A 20,448-nucleotide genomic window follows, 5' to 3' on the forward strand; every position below is an offset into this window, starting at 1 on the left:
AATTAAAATCTTCTACGGGTCTTTTACATGTAAGAAGAAGGATACACAGTGTTTTTATTAGATCCCAGCTAATGAGGCCCTGCAAGAGATTGCCAGAGAAGTGGGTATAGATCTTGCTGCAAAATAGCGGTCATGTTCATTTTGGTAAGCCAGTCGCATCTCATTTGGGCATGGCATACTCTTTCAATATTTTATGATTCTCTCTATATTACTAGGTAGCAAGGGGCATAGAGTGATATGCTAACCATAGTAGAGGCACATAGCCAGTGTGGTAGTTAGACACTCCCTTACTAGGTTAGATTCAGTGAACCCTACCACTGAGGCACAGAGTGAGAAGAACATCAAATTCAGCAAACCTTACTTCCACATTTGAGTAAAAAGTTATAAAATCAAAAAGTATAAGCCAGAAAAGTCTAAACAATTTGGAAAATATGACTTTGATGGGATGATTAAGATTTGAAAAACATTACTTTGGTAGGTTAATTAATATTCTCATATAACATTTGGAGTCAGAATATAAAAATTTACATAATCCTCATTTTTGAATGCTGGTCTCCCAGGAGACTACCTCTTTATTTTCTTTTTACAGATTACCATTTTGTCACTTGGTGAATTCAGAGGTTGAAATACCCTACTTGGTCCAACGCTGACATTCTGGGATAGTAACTGGCTAAGTGACTGGTGGTAGGAAGGCTTGAACTAGAGCAGAAACCCAACAAGCACCATGGGTGTGGAGGACACACAGAGAAAAACTGAAACACAGTCGGTTACGAGCACCAAGACTATATACCCTGTGTCCAAAACACAAGAGAGAGAGAGGATGGACTTTAAGTTTGCCCAGATTTGTATGTTCCTGGGGCTCCTGGGTGGCTTAGTTGTTAAGTGTCTGCCTTCAGCTCAGGTTCCTGGGATGGAACCCCACATGGAGCTCCCCGCTCAGCAGGGAGCCTGCTTCTCCCTCTCCCACTCCCCCTGCTTGTGTGCTCTCTCTCTCTCTCTCTCTTTCTGTCAAATAAATAAATAAAAATCTTTAAAAAAGAAAGCTATTTATGTTGCTTAGAGATGGGTTTGGGACAATGTCTGCACCTTCAAATAATTTTAAAATTGAGAGAAATCAACACCTCATTTCCTATTAGCAAATAAGGCATCTAAAAATAGGAAACATGGGCATTCAGAAAATATGTTTCATATTCATGAAATAAATTGTTCCGTTTATGATATCACATGGGTCTGTTAACATCTTCATTGGGGTGTTATCCCCATTTGGGTACAGTATACCACTGGGTATAGTACATGCTATATACTACTGTATACTACTTTATTTTCCGTGTGTGTGTATGTGTGTGTGTATGTGTGTGTGGAGTGGCAGTCTCTAAACACACATATACAGAAAAGAGAGGAAGAGGATGGATCTCTGAAGAGTACAGATTATGAATATATAGGCTTGGCAGAAGAACAAAGAGTTTTCTACCCTTTTTTTCAGCCTATGAATTGTCTTCTTAAATCTAGTACCATTCCCTTTCTAGCTAATGGACATGTCTTCGAGAACTACCAAGAGACTTACTGTCAGTTTCAGGTTTGGGTGGTTTGAATTTTAACGTTACTCTGTGCCTTCATTGCATTTTTGAAGGGAAAAATTAGGATCAACTACTTCTAAGATAACTAGCTACATGACTTAAAGTTGGACTTTGATTACTCCCCCTTTTTTGTGGCAAACAGTATTGTGGCACTCTATTCGTTTTTTTTAAAAATCAAATTTTATACTTAAAATTACAGGTTTAGTCATTAATCTGACATAGAGTATCTCTAAAATGTCAGAGCCAGGCTGGGAACACAAAAATCTTTGCATTAGCCTAAGGTAATGATCTGGACTCTTCAGTTCCTTGGAATCATTCCCTATTGGAACTCTGCCTACTGGCAGAGTATTTATACTATATTTTTAACTTTAAGACATATTTCACTGCAGTATGTAAAATTTTAAATTAAGAATATAAATTATGTGAGCTTAAAACCTAACATTTTTACTGTGACTTTGATATACGGCTACTGAAAATCTAAGACTTAATTCTGTACTATTTGTTACTTTATCTCTGATGACTGTGTATTCAGAATCATAGTAAAATATAACCTGGACAAAATGTACTAAGTTGTGGTAAAATTTTAAGAGAGTTGAATCACACGTTTTGCTCATTTTTAGGATAACTTACATGCAAAAATGAAGCTTTGGGGGAAAAATGAGCTACTTTTTTTTTTATCATCCAGATTAAACTGGATTGTTACAATCCATTTAGTTTAGTAGTAGAAAATGAAGATTTGTAGATGTATTTTTTAAATTGGATCTTTAGGGGCACCTGGGTGGCTCAGTCAGTTAAGTGTCTGCCTTCAGTTCAGGTCATGATCTCAGGGTCATGGGATTGAATCCCGCATTGAGCAATTCCTGCTCAATGGGGAACCTGCTTCTTCCTCTTACTCTCCCTCTGTGTTCTCTCTCTCTCAAATAAATAAATAAAATCTTTTTAAAAAATTGGGTCTTTATTAAATTAGGATTAAATGTTAAATTGTCAATGATGGAAATTATTTTAATGACTTTGTGGATGAATAATTATACTCAGAAAATAATTCAAGAGTTTGGTCCATGAATGACATTTTTAAATTCACTTTCAAAATGGATTGGCCAAATCAGGGTTCAAAATAAATATATGCAGCTGAGTTTGCTCTGTGATTTTCCAAATCATGGGATTTTCTTTACTTTCTAATAAAATTTAATATGAAATCACTAACCATATATAACTGTATCAGCAAGGTAGCAATTGTATAAGTACTAAATAAAAAATTTAATTTTCCAAATATTTCCAGATATAGATGAGTGCAGTGAATCAGCTGCCTGTGGAGATCATGCAGTGTGTGAAAACGTGGATGGTGGGTATAATTGCTCCTGCAAGGAAGGTTATCAGACATCCACAGGGAAATCACAATTCACGCCTAATGATGGCACGCACTGCCAAGGTAAGTTACATGATTACATTTTATGTAATATTGAAGAGCTATATAAAATATAATGCTACACAGTAGTAAAGCGTACAAAGAACTACATCTTCTAAAAACTGCCAGTATTCTTTTATTATCTATAAAATGAAATAAGAAAAGTTATTGTTTCATTTAATGGAAGAGGTAGACCATATGTTTTATGTGGTTAACACAGGTAGTTAACATGTAGGGTAACTACAGTCTTCCATTTTCCCTAAAATATTGTGCATCTTAATGAATAAAAATAATAACAAATGAAAATAAATAAGGACAAATAAATGAATAAAAATAAACATTGTGTATTTTATTATGAATCGTTTTTGAAAATAATGAGAAGCCAATAAATGTTAACAAGTAAAACAAAAAATAAAATTCAAGTGTTAAGAATGTGTTTTAAGTATTTAAATAAAGGAGTAAAATTATTGGAATCAATGTAATCATCTTAGGAAAAAAATATTTCATTTATTTATGCTATTTATTTATTTGAGAGAGAGTGAGCGTGAGCATGAGTGGGGTGACAGGTAGGAGGAGAACCAGGGAGTCCGATGCGGGGGCTAGATCTGCACTCAGGGATCACGAGCTGAGTAGAAAGGCAGATGCGTAACTGGCTGAGTCACCCAGGTGCCCCAGGAAAAAAATATTTTAGAAAACTTACTATATGATCTATTTTCTTTTTTTACAGAAAATGTGAGTGCAAACTGCCATCTAGATAATGCCTGTATTGCTGCAAATATTGATAGAATGTTAACAAAAGTAAGTAAACTAGTTAGATTAAGAATTTATTGTATTTTGACATTTTAGTTTCCATTAAAATCCTTCTTACATCACATTTTAAATAGAAGAGCAACCAGCTGATCTTCACATAGAGTTGAAACTATTTACATATACAGATTTAGGTAGTTTGTTTGAGTCACAGAATCAATTTGATAATCCCCAAGGTCCTGAGGAAGACTTTGAGATACTTAGTGTATATTATTTTTTCATTGTTTAGTATACTGGAAATTTTGCTTTCAACCTATAAAGAAAGTTGATGAGCAAAATAGTAAAAACACACTTTGACCCCAGGCCGGTTCCCACATTCTAAGAAAACATAACGAATGCCAGGAAATTTTGTACTTCAAAGGAAATATTTCAAAGAGTAAATAAAGTAGGACATTCACAAAATTGTCATGTGATTGAGAGTGATTCTCAACACGATGAGCAGTCAGCTAAGAGCAAATTTCTAATCTATCACATTGTAAAGAATTTTTCTCTGGTTGATTGAAATCTAAACCAAAATACATTATCATATATTATAACTTTTAAAAGCTCATTTTTAAAAGTTATTAATTCAGACATGCTGTTTCTTTTCTAAAGTAATTTCTATGCTTTTTATTTACTAACCTTTTGTAAATAATTTCAAGTTTCAGTGCTGCATGTCATGGTTTAGGTGTAGTCTGATAACTTATTAATATAGAGCACAAGACAACCAAACTTAGAATAAATTTAACATACAACCTTTTATTCTTCACATGATCCAATAGTGCTCTAAATCGGTTTCTTTTTTCTGGGCTCATTTTTGTACAGTTTAGACACATACAGAAACCTGTGGCTTTACTACAAGAAGTCTATAGAAATTCTGTGAAAGATCTTTCACCAATGGATATAATTACATATATAGAAATATTAGCTAAATCATCCCCATTACTGGGTGACATGAATAGCACGAATTCAGCCAAGGACACCCTTTCTAATTCAACTCTTACTGTAAGTATGCTGAGCTTTAATTCAATATAACTGAGCTTTAAACTTTTCCTTACATCTATGATTCATGGATTCCAACATTTTTAAAAGACATGCTTCTTTTTAACAGGAATTTATAAAAACTGTGAATAATTTTGTTCAAAAGGACACATTTATAGTTTGGGACAAGTTATCTATGAATCTCAGAAGAACTCATCTCACAAAATTGATGCATGCTGCTGAACAGGCTACCTTGAGGATATCTCAGAACTTCCAAAAGACCACTCAGTTCAATACTAATTCAAGTGATATAGGTAAGAAGCCAAGGTCAATTTCAAAACAATGGTGTTTGCCAGACAGGCCATCCTCAAAAGGGAAAGAAAGTATTTAAAATACTGTTAATTAAATTGGCACCTGTTTCATCAATGCAGAAATGAATGGCAATGCACATTACAAGAGTAATGTGAATGAAGTATGAGTAAAAAGGAGTATGAGTAAAATGAAGCAGTATGAGTAAAAATGTATTCATGCATAAGCAATGTCTTCTCCCTACCATCTTCACCTTGTCTGATTGCTGAGCTGTGTAGCATTTAAATGCTTAGGGTACATTACCCCCTTGTCATTTTAAGTTAGTCATCTGATGACTTGTTAGGATTTACCTTGGCCAAAGATAGTTCTAGACAGATTTTCTGTTATGAAGCAATCAACTTAGCAAACTAGAATGTTTCCTGCTTCATGCAATCTCATATTTAGAACATTCAGAATCTTGAATCAAACTGAAGATGCATTTAAAGTTGCTCTGGGGAAACAAAGAACATTTTCTCATAATCATTGCATACATCTATATGATATCGTGTGGGTAACATCTGACTATGCAGCAGTAAGTATGCAAGAATTCACCACTTGCTCAAAATTAAAATAGCAAGCATTATGACTAATATATAGGATCCCTGCATTTCTGAGATACTCTTGAATAAAAAAGGTGAGCTACCCCACATAAGGAAATTATCATCCAAGAATTTAATTCAATCATTCCCCATATGGTCAATTTTATTATACATACCATCCTCTAAGACATGGTGGTCGCTTGTCTTTGATTTAGTAATTATAATTTATAGCTCCCTTGTGTACATATGTATTTTGTCTTTTACTTACCAACAAAGATTAAATTAAACCACGAGTGATATATGGAAATAAAAAAAGTTAAAATCTGAATTAGATTTTTAAGATATAACATCTAAGCATATTCAGAATACGCTCATTCTACTTGCCAAAAAAGGTGAAATACAATAATGATGGATAAAACACAACAATGATGGATAAAATTGTCCCTCATTAAACAAATAAATTCATTAAACTAACTTCAGAGAATTTATGATTTTCATGGTTTTATTTCAGCTCTCAAAACTTTCTATTTTGATTCATATCACATCAAACATACTCATCCCTATATGAATGTGGATGGAAATTATATAAAGGTATTTCCAAAGAGGAAAGCTGCATATGATTCCAATGGTAAGACTCCAATAGTCTTATATTCAATATGTCAGTAATTTGCAATAAATACTTATCATGCCTTTGATTGTATCTGATGTACATATAACGTGTGGTTTCCTAGAGAACACATTTAATGTTTATACACAGGATTTCTGTCTTTGTGCTTGAAATTTTCAGTCTGATGTCAATACATGGTGAGAATTTTAGCTGACTGTATCTTTAGCCTTCTTGTCTTGTACCCAATTTCTGAAGCTGTCTGATATCGTTGAGATTCTACTGGAATATATAAAGGAGCTGTGATTTTATTCCATCTTTTATAGAACTTATAGGTGCTATAATTTGCATAGGATTCTTTTACTATTTCTTCTTCAGTAATCCTTCATATTACTCATTGGGAGGCTGAATTTATAATTGTGTGAGGAAGACAAACAATGTTCCCGAAGACAAGTAGTGTTTTAGGCCTCGATTTCTTTTCCACTTGCCATTTCTTGTCTTTGTACTTAAACTTCTCAACTAAAGGCAGGATTTCTTGGGAAATAGAATGTCAGTACTAGCAGGCAACTTGATGATTACCTACCCTAATTTCCTCACTTTATGGATAATGGAACGAAGTCACAATGAAGTTAATGGATTTTTCTCCATGCACATCAACAAATAATACAGAGCCAGTACTAGAAGGGAGGAAGTTAACAAAGAAATCAACCCTAACCAGCTTTTCCTTGTCACCTAATCAAGGACAAGGAAGCAGCTATGTCAGCCATTTATCTGGTCTTTTAATGCAATGCACTTAGAAAAAAATCTCTGCCAACAGAATTGTTATCATTCTCAAGTAGGTCAAAATATACTACCTAAGTGAAACATGAATTATAATAGATTCTCAAAGAATATGTGGGTTGTCATAAATGTAAGTAAAAAGTACATATAATAACACAGTATGATCTCTAGTATAGAAATCATTTCATAAATGGCTATATTGTCTTTATTTTTTTAATATTCTGCACATCATTCTCAGAAAAACATCCTTTAAAAAAATTTTTGCACAACATTAGTGTCGGATTTTTTCCCTAACCCATTGATATTATCCCCTTCATTCTTTCTTGTCATTTTTATACAATAATAAGAAACAGATGGCCACAAAACAAAGAAAAAATAACTAAGCCATACTACCATTGAATCCAAGGCTTTACTCTATTACATCATATTGTAATTAACCAAGCATACATTATAACTATTTAGGAGCAAATCCAAAGACTGTGTTAAACTGTTGAAATTTCTAAGACAATTTGAGTAGTGTTTAGAAGTTGAGAATAAAACCACTGTAAATACTTATTATACTGACAGATGATGAAATTGTCATGGAATTAATTTCTCAAAGAGATCCTGTCTGAACATATGATAGCCTTGTTATATTTGAAGATTATGCGTGCAAACTCTGACACTTGAAAGTGACCATAATGTCAGCTGTTAAGAAAACACAGAAAATTTGATTTCCTTAAGGTTGTGTCTTTTTTATTTTTTTAAAGATTTTATTTATTTATTTATTTGACAGACAGAGATCACAAGTAGGGAGAGAGGCAGGCAGAGAGAGAGAGAGAGAGAGAGAGGAGGAAGCAGGCTCTCCACTAAGCAGAGAGCCCCATGCGGGGCTCGATGCAGGTCTCCATGAGGGGCTCCATCCAAGGACCCTGAGATCATGACCTAAGCCGAAGGCAGAGGCTGTAACCCACTGAGCCATCCAGGTGCCCCCTTAAGGTTGAATCTTAAAAATAAGGGCAAGTCTAACAAACTGATAAAATCTGCTTTATGGTGTCTACATGTGATTATTCATTTACAAAAAAAAAAAAATTCATTAATAAAACATGGGCTTCAGGTTAAAAATGTGTATAGTGTCATTATTAGGAAAATAAGGGAGGTCCATGGAAGAACAGGTGGATTTTTAATCTTTTTTTATAGACTGAATTTTATTTCCTGTCATTAGCAAATAAATCCCTCATTTACTGAATGAAGATCCATATCTGATAAGAGAGTTAAAAGCTAAATCAGGCCAAGAATTAGTGAGAAATCATGGGAATTAGAAGAGGTTCAAATGATGAGAATGAACAAATACTGAAACAATACTCAGAACAGAACTAAGAAGGGATTTTGTAGTATTCTATGCAGCAAGAATCACATTTTACCCAAAGTCAAAAATTTGATGTTAAATATTTTCCTTGAGAAAAGATAGGAGTGGTTAGTAGACTTAAGAGATCTATCTTATCTTTTGGGGGTTTCATTTGATTTTGGACCATCTCCTACTGCAACTTCTGAGAAGGCACCATGATATGAACTGGTTCATACACTGGACTGAGTCAAGTTGACCTAAAAGGTTTTCAGATCCTGCTTCAGGCCCTGGCCTGTCCATGGCAAAGACTGGACTAGTTCTCATCACAAGGAGTCTTCATAATGTCACTAGCCCAAGCATGTTACAATAACTTCATTTCTTTCTTTGATATAAGTTTTCTTAAACTGGCAGTTGAGGAAAATGCTCTTATCTAATATACATAGATTTCAGCAATCTCTTAGCGATGTTTCTCGTGATACCTTTTTTAAATACAATGGAAAATATGAATCATGATGCATTTAGGCAATTTCTAGTTCACATAACCACAGCAGTATCAAAAAGTATTATTTATTAGTGTGATGTGTGTCATGTGGAAGGACTCAGATTTGTATCACAGTCCTTTGTTTTGGGTTGGTTTTGTTTTGTTTGTTTGTTTTTTCTCTTTTTCATTAACCTTGTTTCAAACGTTATTCCCAGGCTTCTTCAGCTTAATTAGCTTCAAAGAACAAATTGTGTCTAAGCAAACACTGAAAAGAGTTGCAGTGTCCAAAGGGCTTGGGCTCAGAAATATTAGAAATCTGGGTTTTCTCAGAGACATGAACAGAATTTTAAAAACCAGTCCTAATATACAGTAGCAGCTCCTAGTAACTTCTTTGAGTTTTATCGTCTTCAGAAGTTGACTCAGTTAAATTTGTTTCATTCTTGGAAGCTTCCTCAAAATTCTCCACAAGATCTGGAACTTTCCCCTCCTCCTCCTCTCCAGTAGCAAGTGGTTCTCCTCCATCCACAGATTGTGTGGGCAGCATTTTAACGGATCTTCTTAAGTTGCTCAGACTGTCTGCACCAAGATGTTTTCACATACCGAGTAGCATTTCTGTCAGCAGCTTTGTCTCAGCCTGGCCTGTGATGATGAAAGTGTTCGCTGCCAAGAATGCCTGCACTTGAGGCTTGTTAAAGTGGATCACTGTTCCTTAGTGTGTGAACATACGTCTTCAGTATCACAGATATTGCTTACCCCTAACTTCTTTAAGGAGAAATGAGGGGTTTTTTTTTATCATATCCTGGCGCCATTCTATGGACCACCCTCCTCTTTGGGTGAGCAATGTGCACTTGAGCAGTTTGACAAGTTTCTCTTGGTTCGTGGTGGTTTCTTTCACCTGGCTGCAGCGGAAATGAGACCAGGCCCAGAACTGGAGTTGGCGCTCCGGGGTTCTGGGCAGACCTGTTGAGATTAGGTGCACACTCCCAGTGATGCAAGATGGCCGCTAGAGGGCACAGTTCTTTGTGTCTTATGATACAATCAACATTTGTCTTTATGGTTTTGATGAATTTATGCCTTTCACATTATTCTGGTCTCCCAAATTTGAGGGACCAAATATAAAAGAGTTCTTTGTAAGTTGTCCCAGTAATCTAAAGTAAATATATAATGTTTCTAGTTTAAAACATAAGAATAGTCCTATTACTATAGCACCTTAAATTTTACAAAAGACTCATGTATTATTTAATTTGGTTTCCACCTTAGCCCATTAAGTAGCTAGAGTGAGTATTACTATTATCATTTTATAAGTGAAGAAGCTGAAGTTCCAAGTAGTTTATCCATAGCCACACAAGTAGGAACAATGACTGAAACCGGAATTTTTGATTCCAAGAGTAAATTCTGAACGCAAAGTTGTAAATTCTGTGTCCGTAATTCTGTAAAACAGATAGAGAAGGTGTATGACCTAAGTGGTGACAGGAATTTTGAAAAGACAATAGATCTAGATTTTGAGTTGTTCACATACTTAATATCAGTAATAATGAGCTGCTTAAAAAACCAAGACAATTTGAGGTCCATTGATATAGGTGTAATGTCTAGGCTAAAGGAAAAATAGTCACATGACAATCTGTACTGATCAGATTGCGTTTCTAGTACTGGGTTATATGCTGATTTACTGCATTTGAGGAGTGTCAGGGGGCACAGATAAATAGCTGTCTGGCAAGGCAGTAAATTTCCTACCTTGAGACTGCATAACTATATAACTATGTCATCAATATTAAATAGGAAACATTTCAGTCGGCATGAAGTGGAACTCAGTGGCATCTAACAACTTGTTTAATTCTCAGCTTCCTTAATACTCCAAGTCAGTGATAATTTTCTTCCAATATACTTCTAATTCCCATCTTTGCCTAGCAAAGTAGTAACTCCAAATTTTAATCTTTTAAGTGAATACATTTCACACCTTGGTTCTTAGTCATGAGTTGGATATACATTTATCTAGGACTGTTTTTCTCCTAAATATAGGTTGTTCAAAGGGGATGCTACTGTCCATGATTAGTTTCAGGGTCCTGGAGGTCAGGGAATATGTCTTAGTATGATTTGATTATATAGACATGCACTTACTATGTCCACATTTTAGTTTCTAGGTATTCATATGACTTCCTTAGAGTAAAAAACTATCTTCAATTTTTATGTTTATTTTGAGAGCCTAAATATATTTTTGTTTTATAAGAATTTCACTAAATACACTTATTTGATTGATAGGCAATGTTGCAGTTGCATTTTTATATTATAAGAGTATCGGTCCCTTGTTTTCATCATCTGACAACTTCATACTGGAACCTCAAAGTTCTGATAATTCTGAAGAGGAGGAAAGAGTCATTTCTTCAGTGATTTCAGTCTCAATTAGCTCAAACCCACCCACGCTGTATGAACTTGAAAAAATAACATTTACATTAAGTCACATGAAGGTAAGCTGTTTTTCTATTAACTATTGGTTATGAGTGTGAACCATTCAGAGAAGTGAACTTTTTTTCATTGTGTCACTTTAATTGTATGTGAATTCTTGAGTTTAAAAATTAAGAGTAAAGTAGTCTCAACTAATTTTTCTATAAAATATTTTTTGCACTTTCTGTGCTCTGCTATCTTTCTAATAAATATCAAGGAACTCTGCACATTTGATTTTCTGAAATTAATCTATATTTTAATTTTATTTTTCATTACATTGTTCACTTTGGAAGTCTCCATACCTTTTAGTAATGAGTTATAAAAATGTATCAGAGCCAAAGAGATAAATGTCATTTGTGTAATGACAGAGTTGTTTGGTTACTAATTGACCTTTAAAATAATATTTGCAGGGACTTAAATGCTGATTAAAATATAATCACAGAGAAGTTTACAGTATTTCATAAAGAAATTAGCTGAGACCTTTTTATTCTTTACTGTTATTCAAAATCTTTTTCAAGCTCATGTGTAATTAAAACTCCATCATAATAAACATTAGAAAGTACTAAGTATTTGGTTTTTTTATATACCTAGAAATGAATGCGAAAACTAAAGATCGTAGATCATTTACTGCTCTTTTACGGTTGATGGTTTCTTGGATTTTCAACAGAATTTCAGTCCTAGTACACGATGAAAAAGTACCTCTGATGCTCCATTTGGAGAGCCTTGAAGCTGGACAATTGTATTTGCACGTTTACGGGGGAAGGAGAGGACTAAAGGAACAGATATGCTTACGCACAATACAAATGTGTCACTGTAAAGACATCTAATGTAGAGAGAAGCTAAAAGTATAGAAGATCCAAGGAAATAGTAGCTCAAACCTAAACATTGGTAGGCATTATGTTCAGAAGAGGGTGTGAAATGTTTTAAGAATGGAAAGGAAACTTAGATATTTTTAGGTGCCAACTGACCTTCTGACACTAGAATCAGAATGTTGTTCTTTCACATGCTCTGATGGGTTTTCTGCAGTTTTTGCTAGTGGCAGCTAAAGAGATGCCAAGTCACGACGCCAAGTCACTGACTCCAAGTCAGTGATAATTTTCTTCCAATATATTTCTAATTCCTATCTTTGCCTAGCAAAGTAGTAACTCCAAATTTACATCTTTTAAGTGAATACATTTCACACCTTGGTTCTTAGTCATGAGTTGGAAATACATATACCTAGGACTGTTTTTCTCCTAAATATGGGTTGCACTTAGAAAAAATAAAACAACCTACTTCACCAGTCTCTGATACAATCACGAACCAGGATACAACACACATTTAGATAAAAATTCTTCACCAAAACTTATGTGAAAACTTGATTATCCTTAATCTTCCTCTCTGTTCAAATCTTTTTCTCATTCAAATTAACAACCACTATGAAATGTTTTCTTTTGGCAACAGACCTACCTAATTCATGGTTTCCCTCTTTCTGAGAATAAAATCTGGATCCCATTGTTTTCCTTAAAAAAACCAGAAGCTATCTCATAAATAACACCTTCATTTTCCTGAATTTATTTGCAATTTCACCAATTAGTATATAGTTCTCCATTACCTCAAAGGAATATTAAAAGTAGTTTTCATAATATTATGCTATGATCACTTAATATAAATATATGATAAAGAGAAGTCTATCTATAAAACAACCACCCTGTAGTCTATGCAAGCAGACCCTATCTCTGATCTTGTCTTCAACTGCTCATTATCTCATTCCCTGTACCCAAACTATACTGGTTTCCAGGGTTTCTGGAAGATTCCTATCCAGTCTCAGAGCTTTTCTATTTTCCATTCCATACAGAACCTTCTGTTCCTAAGTCTTAGGGTTTACTCTCTCTCTCTCTCTAACTTCATTGAGATATTTCCTTTAATATCATCTCCTAAGAAAGGCCTCCTCTGACCAGTCTCAACTACTTTCTCCTTCCCCTGGTTTATTTTTCTTTTTTAATAATTTCTCATCTCATGAGAATCTAAAATCAGTGGCACACATACTTTTTTCTGTTTTGTTCAGTATTGTATTTTTAGTACTTGGGTCAATGACTAATATCCAGTGTATTCTCTGTAAACATTTATCAAATAAAGATCATATGGTAATTAGGTGTCTTGCACTATGCTAAACGATCTCATTTGATAATACATAATTCTCACAACTTTGTGGCACAGGAATTGATAAAGTATAGCATTGTTGCAGTAACTTCAGTTCTTCCACAGAACACCAGGACTCATTTATTAGCATTGATTTTGTGTTGTACGTTTTAGGCATGATTGTAATTATATTGATATGCAAAATGGTACTTCAAATATGAGAAATGTGATACTATATGTATAATTCTTTCTCTTTTTTCCATCAGTAAAATGTCTCTTTTTCAGACCACAGATAAGTATAGGAGTCAATGTGCATTTTGGAGCTACTCGCCTGACACCATGAATGGCAACTGGTCTTTGGAGGGCTGCGAGCTCATGTCCTCAAATGAGACCCACACCTCATGCCGCTGTAACCACCTGACACATTTTGCAATTCTGATGTCTTCTGGTTCTTCCATTGTAAGACAATTTTCCATCATTTCATATTTATAAACCTGCTTGTTTTCTTTTTGTGTGTGTTTATGTCAGTCAAGAGAATTAATTTTTTATGTTTCTTTGGGTGCAAATATATTTAACTGATAAAACCCCCAAACTATCTTTTTTTTAGTCTTTGCTTTCTTACCTGTCTTCTTTGACATATTTAGACCAGATTTTAGGTAATTTTTTGCCTAGGACTTATCTAGTCTACGATAGCTGGTAGGTTGTGCATTAAATACCTATCCACTGACTCTTAATTTTTAATGTTGCTTCTAAAAACCACTTATACATTTTAATGTATCATTGTCTCTAAGGGCCATTGCCTTGTATTGAAACTTTATTTTTACCAATTACAAATTAGTTAAAAATATTTGAAACCTGGTCTATAAGTATTAGCATATTTATAACTATTACAATGTTTTAATAATGTAGAACTGTACAAGGTTTTTAAACACAGATCTCTTCTACAGTGAATAGGTCTATGCTATGTATTTCGCAACAGTAATATCTTTCTTTTACACTATAGAGATTCTTATTTGATATCACTGTATCATAATCTTCGTTAAATTACAAGTTCATTTCCATGTCTACTGAGAATCTATCAAATATATAAAGTGACCAAATAAATCTGCCTAACCATAATGTCAGTCATAAAGATTTTTTTCCTGAATGTTAAGGAAGCAAAGAAGCCTCTGCTCTCTATATAAGATATAAATATTCATCTGGTTAGAATAAAACCAACTTTACCCATTTCAAAGTCTCTCAACTTGACTGTTTTGATATTCTATACATTCAGCATTTCTGATACCTTTGTTTAATGTGTTTTAGATGAATTGCTGCATAGAAATAAGACTTGTTATTACCACTGATAAATCTGTTTTAATTAACCATTTTCACATTACAATAATGAATTGCCTTTCTAATATCAGGATACTGATGACGATAACATTGTTAAACCATATACTAATATATACTATGCCCAGGAAAAAAAGCACTAATTACAGAACTTTTAAAGTGCTACATGATTTATATCAGATTTCTCTGAATATTGAGCATTTTCAAAGGCACAGAATTTTTCTCATCTAAATGCACATTTGTATTTTTACATTTTATGAACGTTTTGATTAATGTTTCACCAAAAAAAGAAGTTCATTATATGTTGTAGTTCCTTTGACAAGTTACTGAGTTATTCTCTTAACAGCTTTATTATTATTTTCCCTTAGGGTATTAAAGATTATAATATTCTTACAAGGATCACTCAACTAGGAATAATTATTTCACTGATTTGCCTTTCCATATGCATTTTTACCTTCTGGTTCTTCAGTGAAATTCAAAGCACCAGAACAACAATTCACAAAAATCTCTGCTGTAACCTATTCCTTGCTGAACTAGTTTTTCTTGTTGGGATCAATACAAATACTAATAAGGTATGTAGATCTCTCTTCCTCTCTATTTTGTTTTCTAAATTTGTACTTTCCTAAATACATATGTCATAGAATCATGTCTTTTAATTAAGAGCTTAATGGGCAAACATACCATCTACTTTGTTCCTAAATTTTTTCCAAGTTTGCTAATGTTACCATATCTAAAACCTGTCTGTCACAATTCCATTAAGCACGATGTCCCTTGTTATGACAAATCATTGGGACAAATGAAAACTTAGCAACAAACTGAAGAAATAGCCTTTTTTTTTTTTTTTAATGCGGGCATTAAACAGAGGCAGATGGGACAAAGAGAATGAGAAATAAAAAGTTTGTCTTAACACGGGACTGACTATAAAAGCAGTGGGTTCACAGGTTGAAATGTAACGAGTTGGCTCCACCGAGTCACTGCACTTTCCTAACTACCTATTTCTCCCCCCGTCACTGGTGGAGGACCACCAAACAGTTCCTATATTGTGTTAGTCTGGGTCCTCCTAGAAGCAGACATTCAAATGGGATTCAATGTGCAATAAATTAATCAGGCAAAATGGCTGAGAGATAATGGGAAGAGAGGGACTTGGAAAGCCATCTCACCGAGATGCAGGTCTGACCCTGAGAAAAGGAGAGAAGGAAGAAAGGACAAGTGTAGGTGGAAGCATTTGACACAACAGTATGGTTCTCAGGAAAGCTCAGTGTGGTTGCAAGGAGTCCTTTGAGAAGACCTTGAGCCAGAGTCATGTGGCAGAGGACTCTTCTGTGTAGCAGCAGCCTGTGGGAAAGATGAACACAGCAGGTAGAGCTCTAGGTCAGTTGCCCTCCATGCAGGTAGAGACTGGAGAAGTATATCCGCGGGGCCACAAGACATTATATTTCCTCCATATTTCCATCCCTGTTAGAAATCTGTCAAACAATGACACTAATGCCTAGTTACCAAGGTCTTCTTCTGAAGTAGATGCCGCCAAACATCTGTTTTAAATAGTATACCCTAGACTATAACCTTCATATATTTTTTTTATTTTGCAGGGGCATGCGTAACACCTGCCAATGTTATATACCACCCACTATCCTCCAATGCCAGTTTCTTCCCTCAGTTTCATCTCCCGGTTACCCTTATCCCAAAACTATTCCTTAGAGTGCTTATTTTCAGTTCTATCACTTATCAAGTTCTTCCCATTTTCAAGTCATATTTCAATCTCAGTTCCTCACTAAAGTAGTTCCCCAATTTTGATCACTAGCACTCTCTCTGGTCCCAACCTTATATGGTACTCCCCAATATATTTTAGTATATAATCTCATTATGCTTGGATTGTACTCTTTTTTATTAGTGCAGTAGGTGTGTAAGGGCATATTATGTTCTCTTTCCAGCTTTATATACTATTACTTCTATTATTACAGAAGTGGGTAACTGTATTTCTTTCTCTGTTATTTCTTATAAGCCTAACTCCAATTCTATGTGTGAAGTAAGTACTAATAAATAATATTTAACTGAAATCCATCTCAAATTTACCTGATGATCTTTTAACTTAAAGTGACTCCATAATGGATATTTTTGTAAACTATATCATCGTTCATTTCTTTTATAAACTTAACGTTTGCCACAATAATCAAGATACTTATTATAGTTCATTTAGCACAGTTTAAGCAATAATTTTCATTCTTTAAGCATGAACAGAATTAAGGAGAGTAAAGGCATCTCCAAAACAGAAATTAACTCAAATCACAACATATTCACTAAGATATCATGGTGTGCATGTGACCAATCCACAACTCCTCCCATGATATAAATGCATAAAAGCATAACTCTCTGGACAAGAACAGTAACTTAGCTCCATCGCGGGACTTCTTCACAACTGATGCTTCGCACTGGTGAAACTCAGCTGGAAGTGGTACATCTTAAAAAACAGTCACTTGATGAGAGGATATTTTAACATGATCAGGCATTATAGCAAGTGGCACAATTTAAGGAGAAAGTCAGGATCTTGTGTTATGCTAATGTGAAAGCAAACATTGCTTATGGTTTCTTTCTTTCCTCAATTTCTAGCTCTTCTGTTCAATCATTGCTGGGCTGCTGCATTATTTCTTTTTAGCTGCCTTTGCCTGGATGTGCATTGAAGGCATCCACCTCTATCTCATCGTTGTGGGCGTCATCTACAACAAGGGCTTTCTGCACAAGAACTTCTACATCTTTGGCTATCTCAGCCCTGCTGTGGTAGTTGGCTTTTCAGCCTCATTGGGATATAGATATTATGGCACCACCAAAGTGTAAGTGAAGATGATCTCATAACTACTTGAAATACGATTCTGAATATGCTTCATATATCATTGAAAATGTTGCTCTGTGAAGTACATACAAACATATTTATAGATTTGTTATTTACTTTTCAGATGTTGGCTTAGCACAGAAAACAACTTTATTTGGAGTTTTATAGGACCAGCCTGTCTAATCATTCTTGTACGTATATTTAACATCGGTTGGAATTCCAAAAAGGGATGATTAAAATTCACAACAATCGGTCATTACTCTGAGGGAAAACAATGATTTTGAGCACTTTACAGTATGTCGTTTAAATAATATTTACACATATTTATTACAACCGAGGGAAAAAATATATTTATATATACATCTTAAATTCAGAGGTATTACAGTTCACCTGCCCCTCCTGGAGGAGGAGATGTTTCTGCATAACACAGAGGAAAATCATTTCTCACTTATCAGCAGTGTCTGAGCATACTTCAATACTGAGAGTTTGCCAAGCAGCTGATAATCTGGCATTTCAGATGTTTACATTATTTAATCTTTTATCAATGACCTGTGATCTTTGAAGATTAGACTGTCATCTTTATAGTTTTATCATCATCATGTACCCTGTCATCATGAAAGTGATTTTAAACTAAATTGCGACGTCAGAGACAAGAACCTACTATTTCTCATGAGCAGACAAGTCATATATTGATAGTTCCATTTCAGTGAGGAAGAGGGCCTTTTAATTCTTATTGGAAGTGGTTTCAAACCTACAAATTTGGCAGGTGTTATATGTTCCTTCCTAAATAAAGACATTTTTAGATGTCTCAAGAGAATTTCTAAGTGCTGTTAAGTTTTCAAAGCCATTCTGAATATAATAGTCTGGCAATGAATCTGGGAGGTCTGACAAGGCTCTAGAATGGAATGAATTGTCAACAGAGGAGCTGTGACAATATTTTGGACAACTTTGTCCCAGATGTTTTGACTATAAACTAGCTATCTTTCTTTGAATTGTTTTGTTGTTGTTGTTGTTGTTGTTGTTCACTCTTTTCCCTGGTGTTTTTATGGTTGTAAGGAAGCTGCTAAATGGAGAAAGACTTGAAAGGTAAAGCAGAGAATTTTCACGAAGGCTTAGTTTTTAATGGTATGGGTGAGATAATGTGCATTCAGAGGCTGTATTTCCTAACCATGACAGAAAATTGCTTATAATTCTCCCAATGAATCTAATAATATAAAAGGAACCATTGGCTAGATTTCAGCTAAAACAATTTCAGCGTTAGTTTATTATAATTCCAAAATTTTCAAACCACATGAGACTATAGACTGAATGAATGTTGTCCCTTCCACATACTTTCATTTGTTGCCCTGATAGGAGTATTTTGTGCAAACACACTTTCTATATATTCTGATTTTCCTGGTTCCATCTCTATAGAATGGATCATCTCTTATATTGTTCTGTACAAGTGAAAGTTCTTTGGATCAGTAATTCTTGTAATTAAGATGAAAAGGAGTGGACCAGACAGTATAGTGAGACAAGAAAAATAAGAGTATTTTTCTCTTAAGTAAGAAATGAAAAGTGTTCCCTGAAATTGTTTTCCACTTTTGCTTATGTAAGGGAAAAGATAACTTTGGATTATCTTATAGTGAAGTCCACAGACTTTAGATGGGCTTATCTAAAAATGAGTCCAGCTAACTTTCTTAGAAGCCTAAATGAATAACATCACACTGTCCTTGTCTGGAATTAATGAACCCATTTATCTTCCATAGTTTCAGTATGATAATCATTACGTTTAACCTGAGGGCCAGGCTACTTAAGAAATGGATGGGGCACCTCAGTTTTACTCTAAAACTGAATAATGTTTATCTTTTTTAGTATCTTTAGAAGCAGAAGAAATCCCTTAATTACTGAATTGGAGTGAATTCATTTTTTCTAGTTATTCCTTGTTTTCTGTGCTAATACTGATCAATTATTATTATTGTCACTGTTATTACTATTTGTTATTGCTGTTATTATTCAGCTATATGTTGTTGTGAATGTAATAACATTCAGCTGCATGACGGTGTTAAGTGAGATACACCCTGTTGTCCCAGAATATTATACATCTTTAGTTCAGAAATGAAGTAACAGAAATATTGAGCATCAAACGTTTGAAAAGGGCCACTAAAAGTTTGGGTTTGACACTTCCATGGGTCTGATAAAGAGACAGTAGGACCAGCTGTAGCCCTGTAAGAGGGTGGAGATGGAGGCCACTGGCCAGGGATAGTGGTCTAGAATTAGGAGTCCTAGGGATACCTGGTTGATTCAGTCAGTGACATATCTAATTTTGGCTCAGATCATGATCTCAGGGTCTTGGGATCAAGGCCCGTGACAAGTTCTCTGCTCAGTGGGGAATCTGCTTTCCTAACTCCTTCTGTGTTCTCTCTCCCACTCTCTTGCTCTCTCTCAAATAAATAAATAATCTTAAAAAAAAAAAACAAAAACAAAAAAAAGAGTCCATGACCTTTGGAGGAGTGCAGTATTCTTTATGAAAAGCTTTTCTTTTCGCTGCCAGTGAAAAAAAGGCAGCAGCTCCCCTATCTTTTGGAAGATAAGTTGTGCACAAGTACTCTGAAAGGTTTGTAGAGAATGGGATCAGAAATATAGTAAGAGTAAAATTATCATTCCGATCTTAGATCAGATGCCACTGTGACTCATTTTTGTGTCTCGTTGATATATAAGAGCACAGTATAATGAGCCAGTTTTTATAAGAGTTTGACATATGTCCCCTGATTTTGGGCCAGATCTGAATATAGAGACTAGACCTATTTGAATTTGGAGTTTCCTGCACACTGCATGCTTACTGGAGTATTTTTTTTTGACAGCAGGGAAGGAAAGGATTAATAGATAGCATAGTGGACAGAAGTTGTAGGGTTGCCT

General features: G+C 34.6%; 1 protein-coding gene across 1 annotated transcript in view; it reads left to right on the plus strand.

The window, feature by feature from the left end:
• Positions 1-20,448, plus strand: part of ADGRL4 (adhesion G protein-coupled receptor L4) — a 106,766-nt gene that overhangs the window by 59,823 nt on the left and 26,495 nt on the right. The window contains exons 4-13 of the mRNA XM_080799906.1: positions 2,857-3,006; positions 3,710-3,780; positions 4,594-4,773; positions 4,880-5,063; positions 6,148-6,264; positions 11,088-11,293; positions 13,677-13,850; positions 15,092-15,295; positions 17,331-17,551; positions 17,675-17,741. Of these exons, the coding sequence (XP_080656032.1) occupies positions 2,857-3,006; positions 3,710-3,780; positions 4,594-4,773; positions 4,880-5,063; positions 6,148-6,264; positions 11,088-11,293; positions 13,677-13,850; positions 15,092-15,295; positions 17,331-17,551; positions 17,675-17,741 (1,574 nt within the window). The remainder of the gene's footprint in view (positions 1-2,856; positions 3,007-3,709; positions 3,781-4,593; positions 4,774-4,879; positions 5,064-6,147; positions 6,265-11,087; positions 11,294-13,676; positions 13,851-15,091; positions 15,296-17,330; positions 17,552-17,674; positions 17,742-20,448) is intronic.

The sequence above is a fragment of the Martes martes genome (assembly GCF_963455335.1).
Source record: "Martes martes genome assembly, chromosome: 4".
NCBI lineage: Eukaryota > Metazoa > Chordata > Mammalia > Carnivora > Mustelidae > Martes > Martes martes.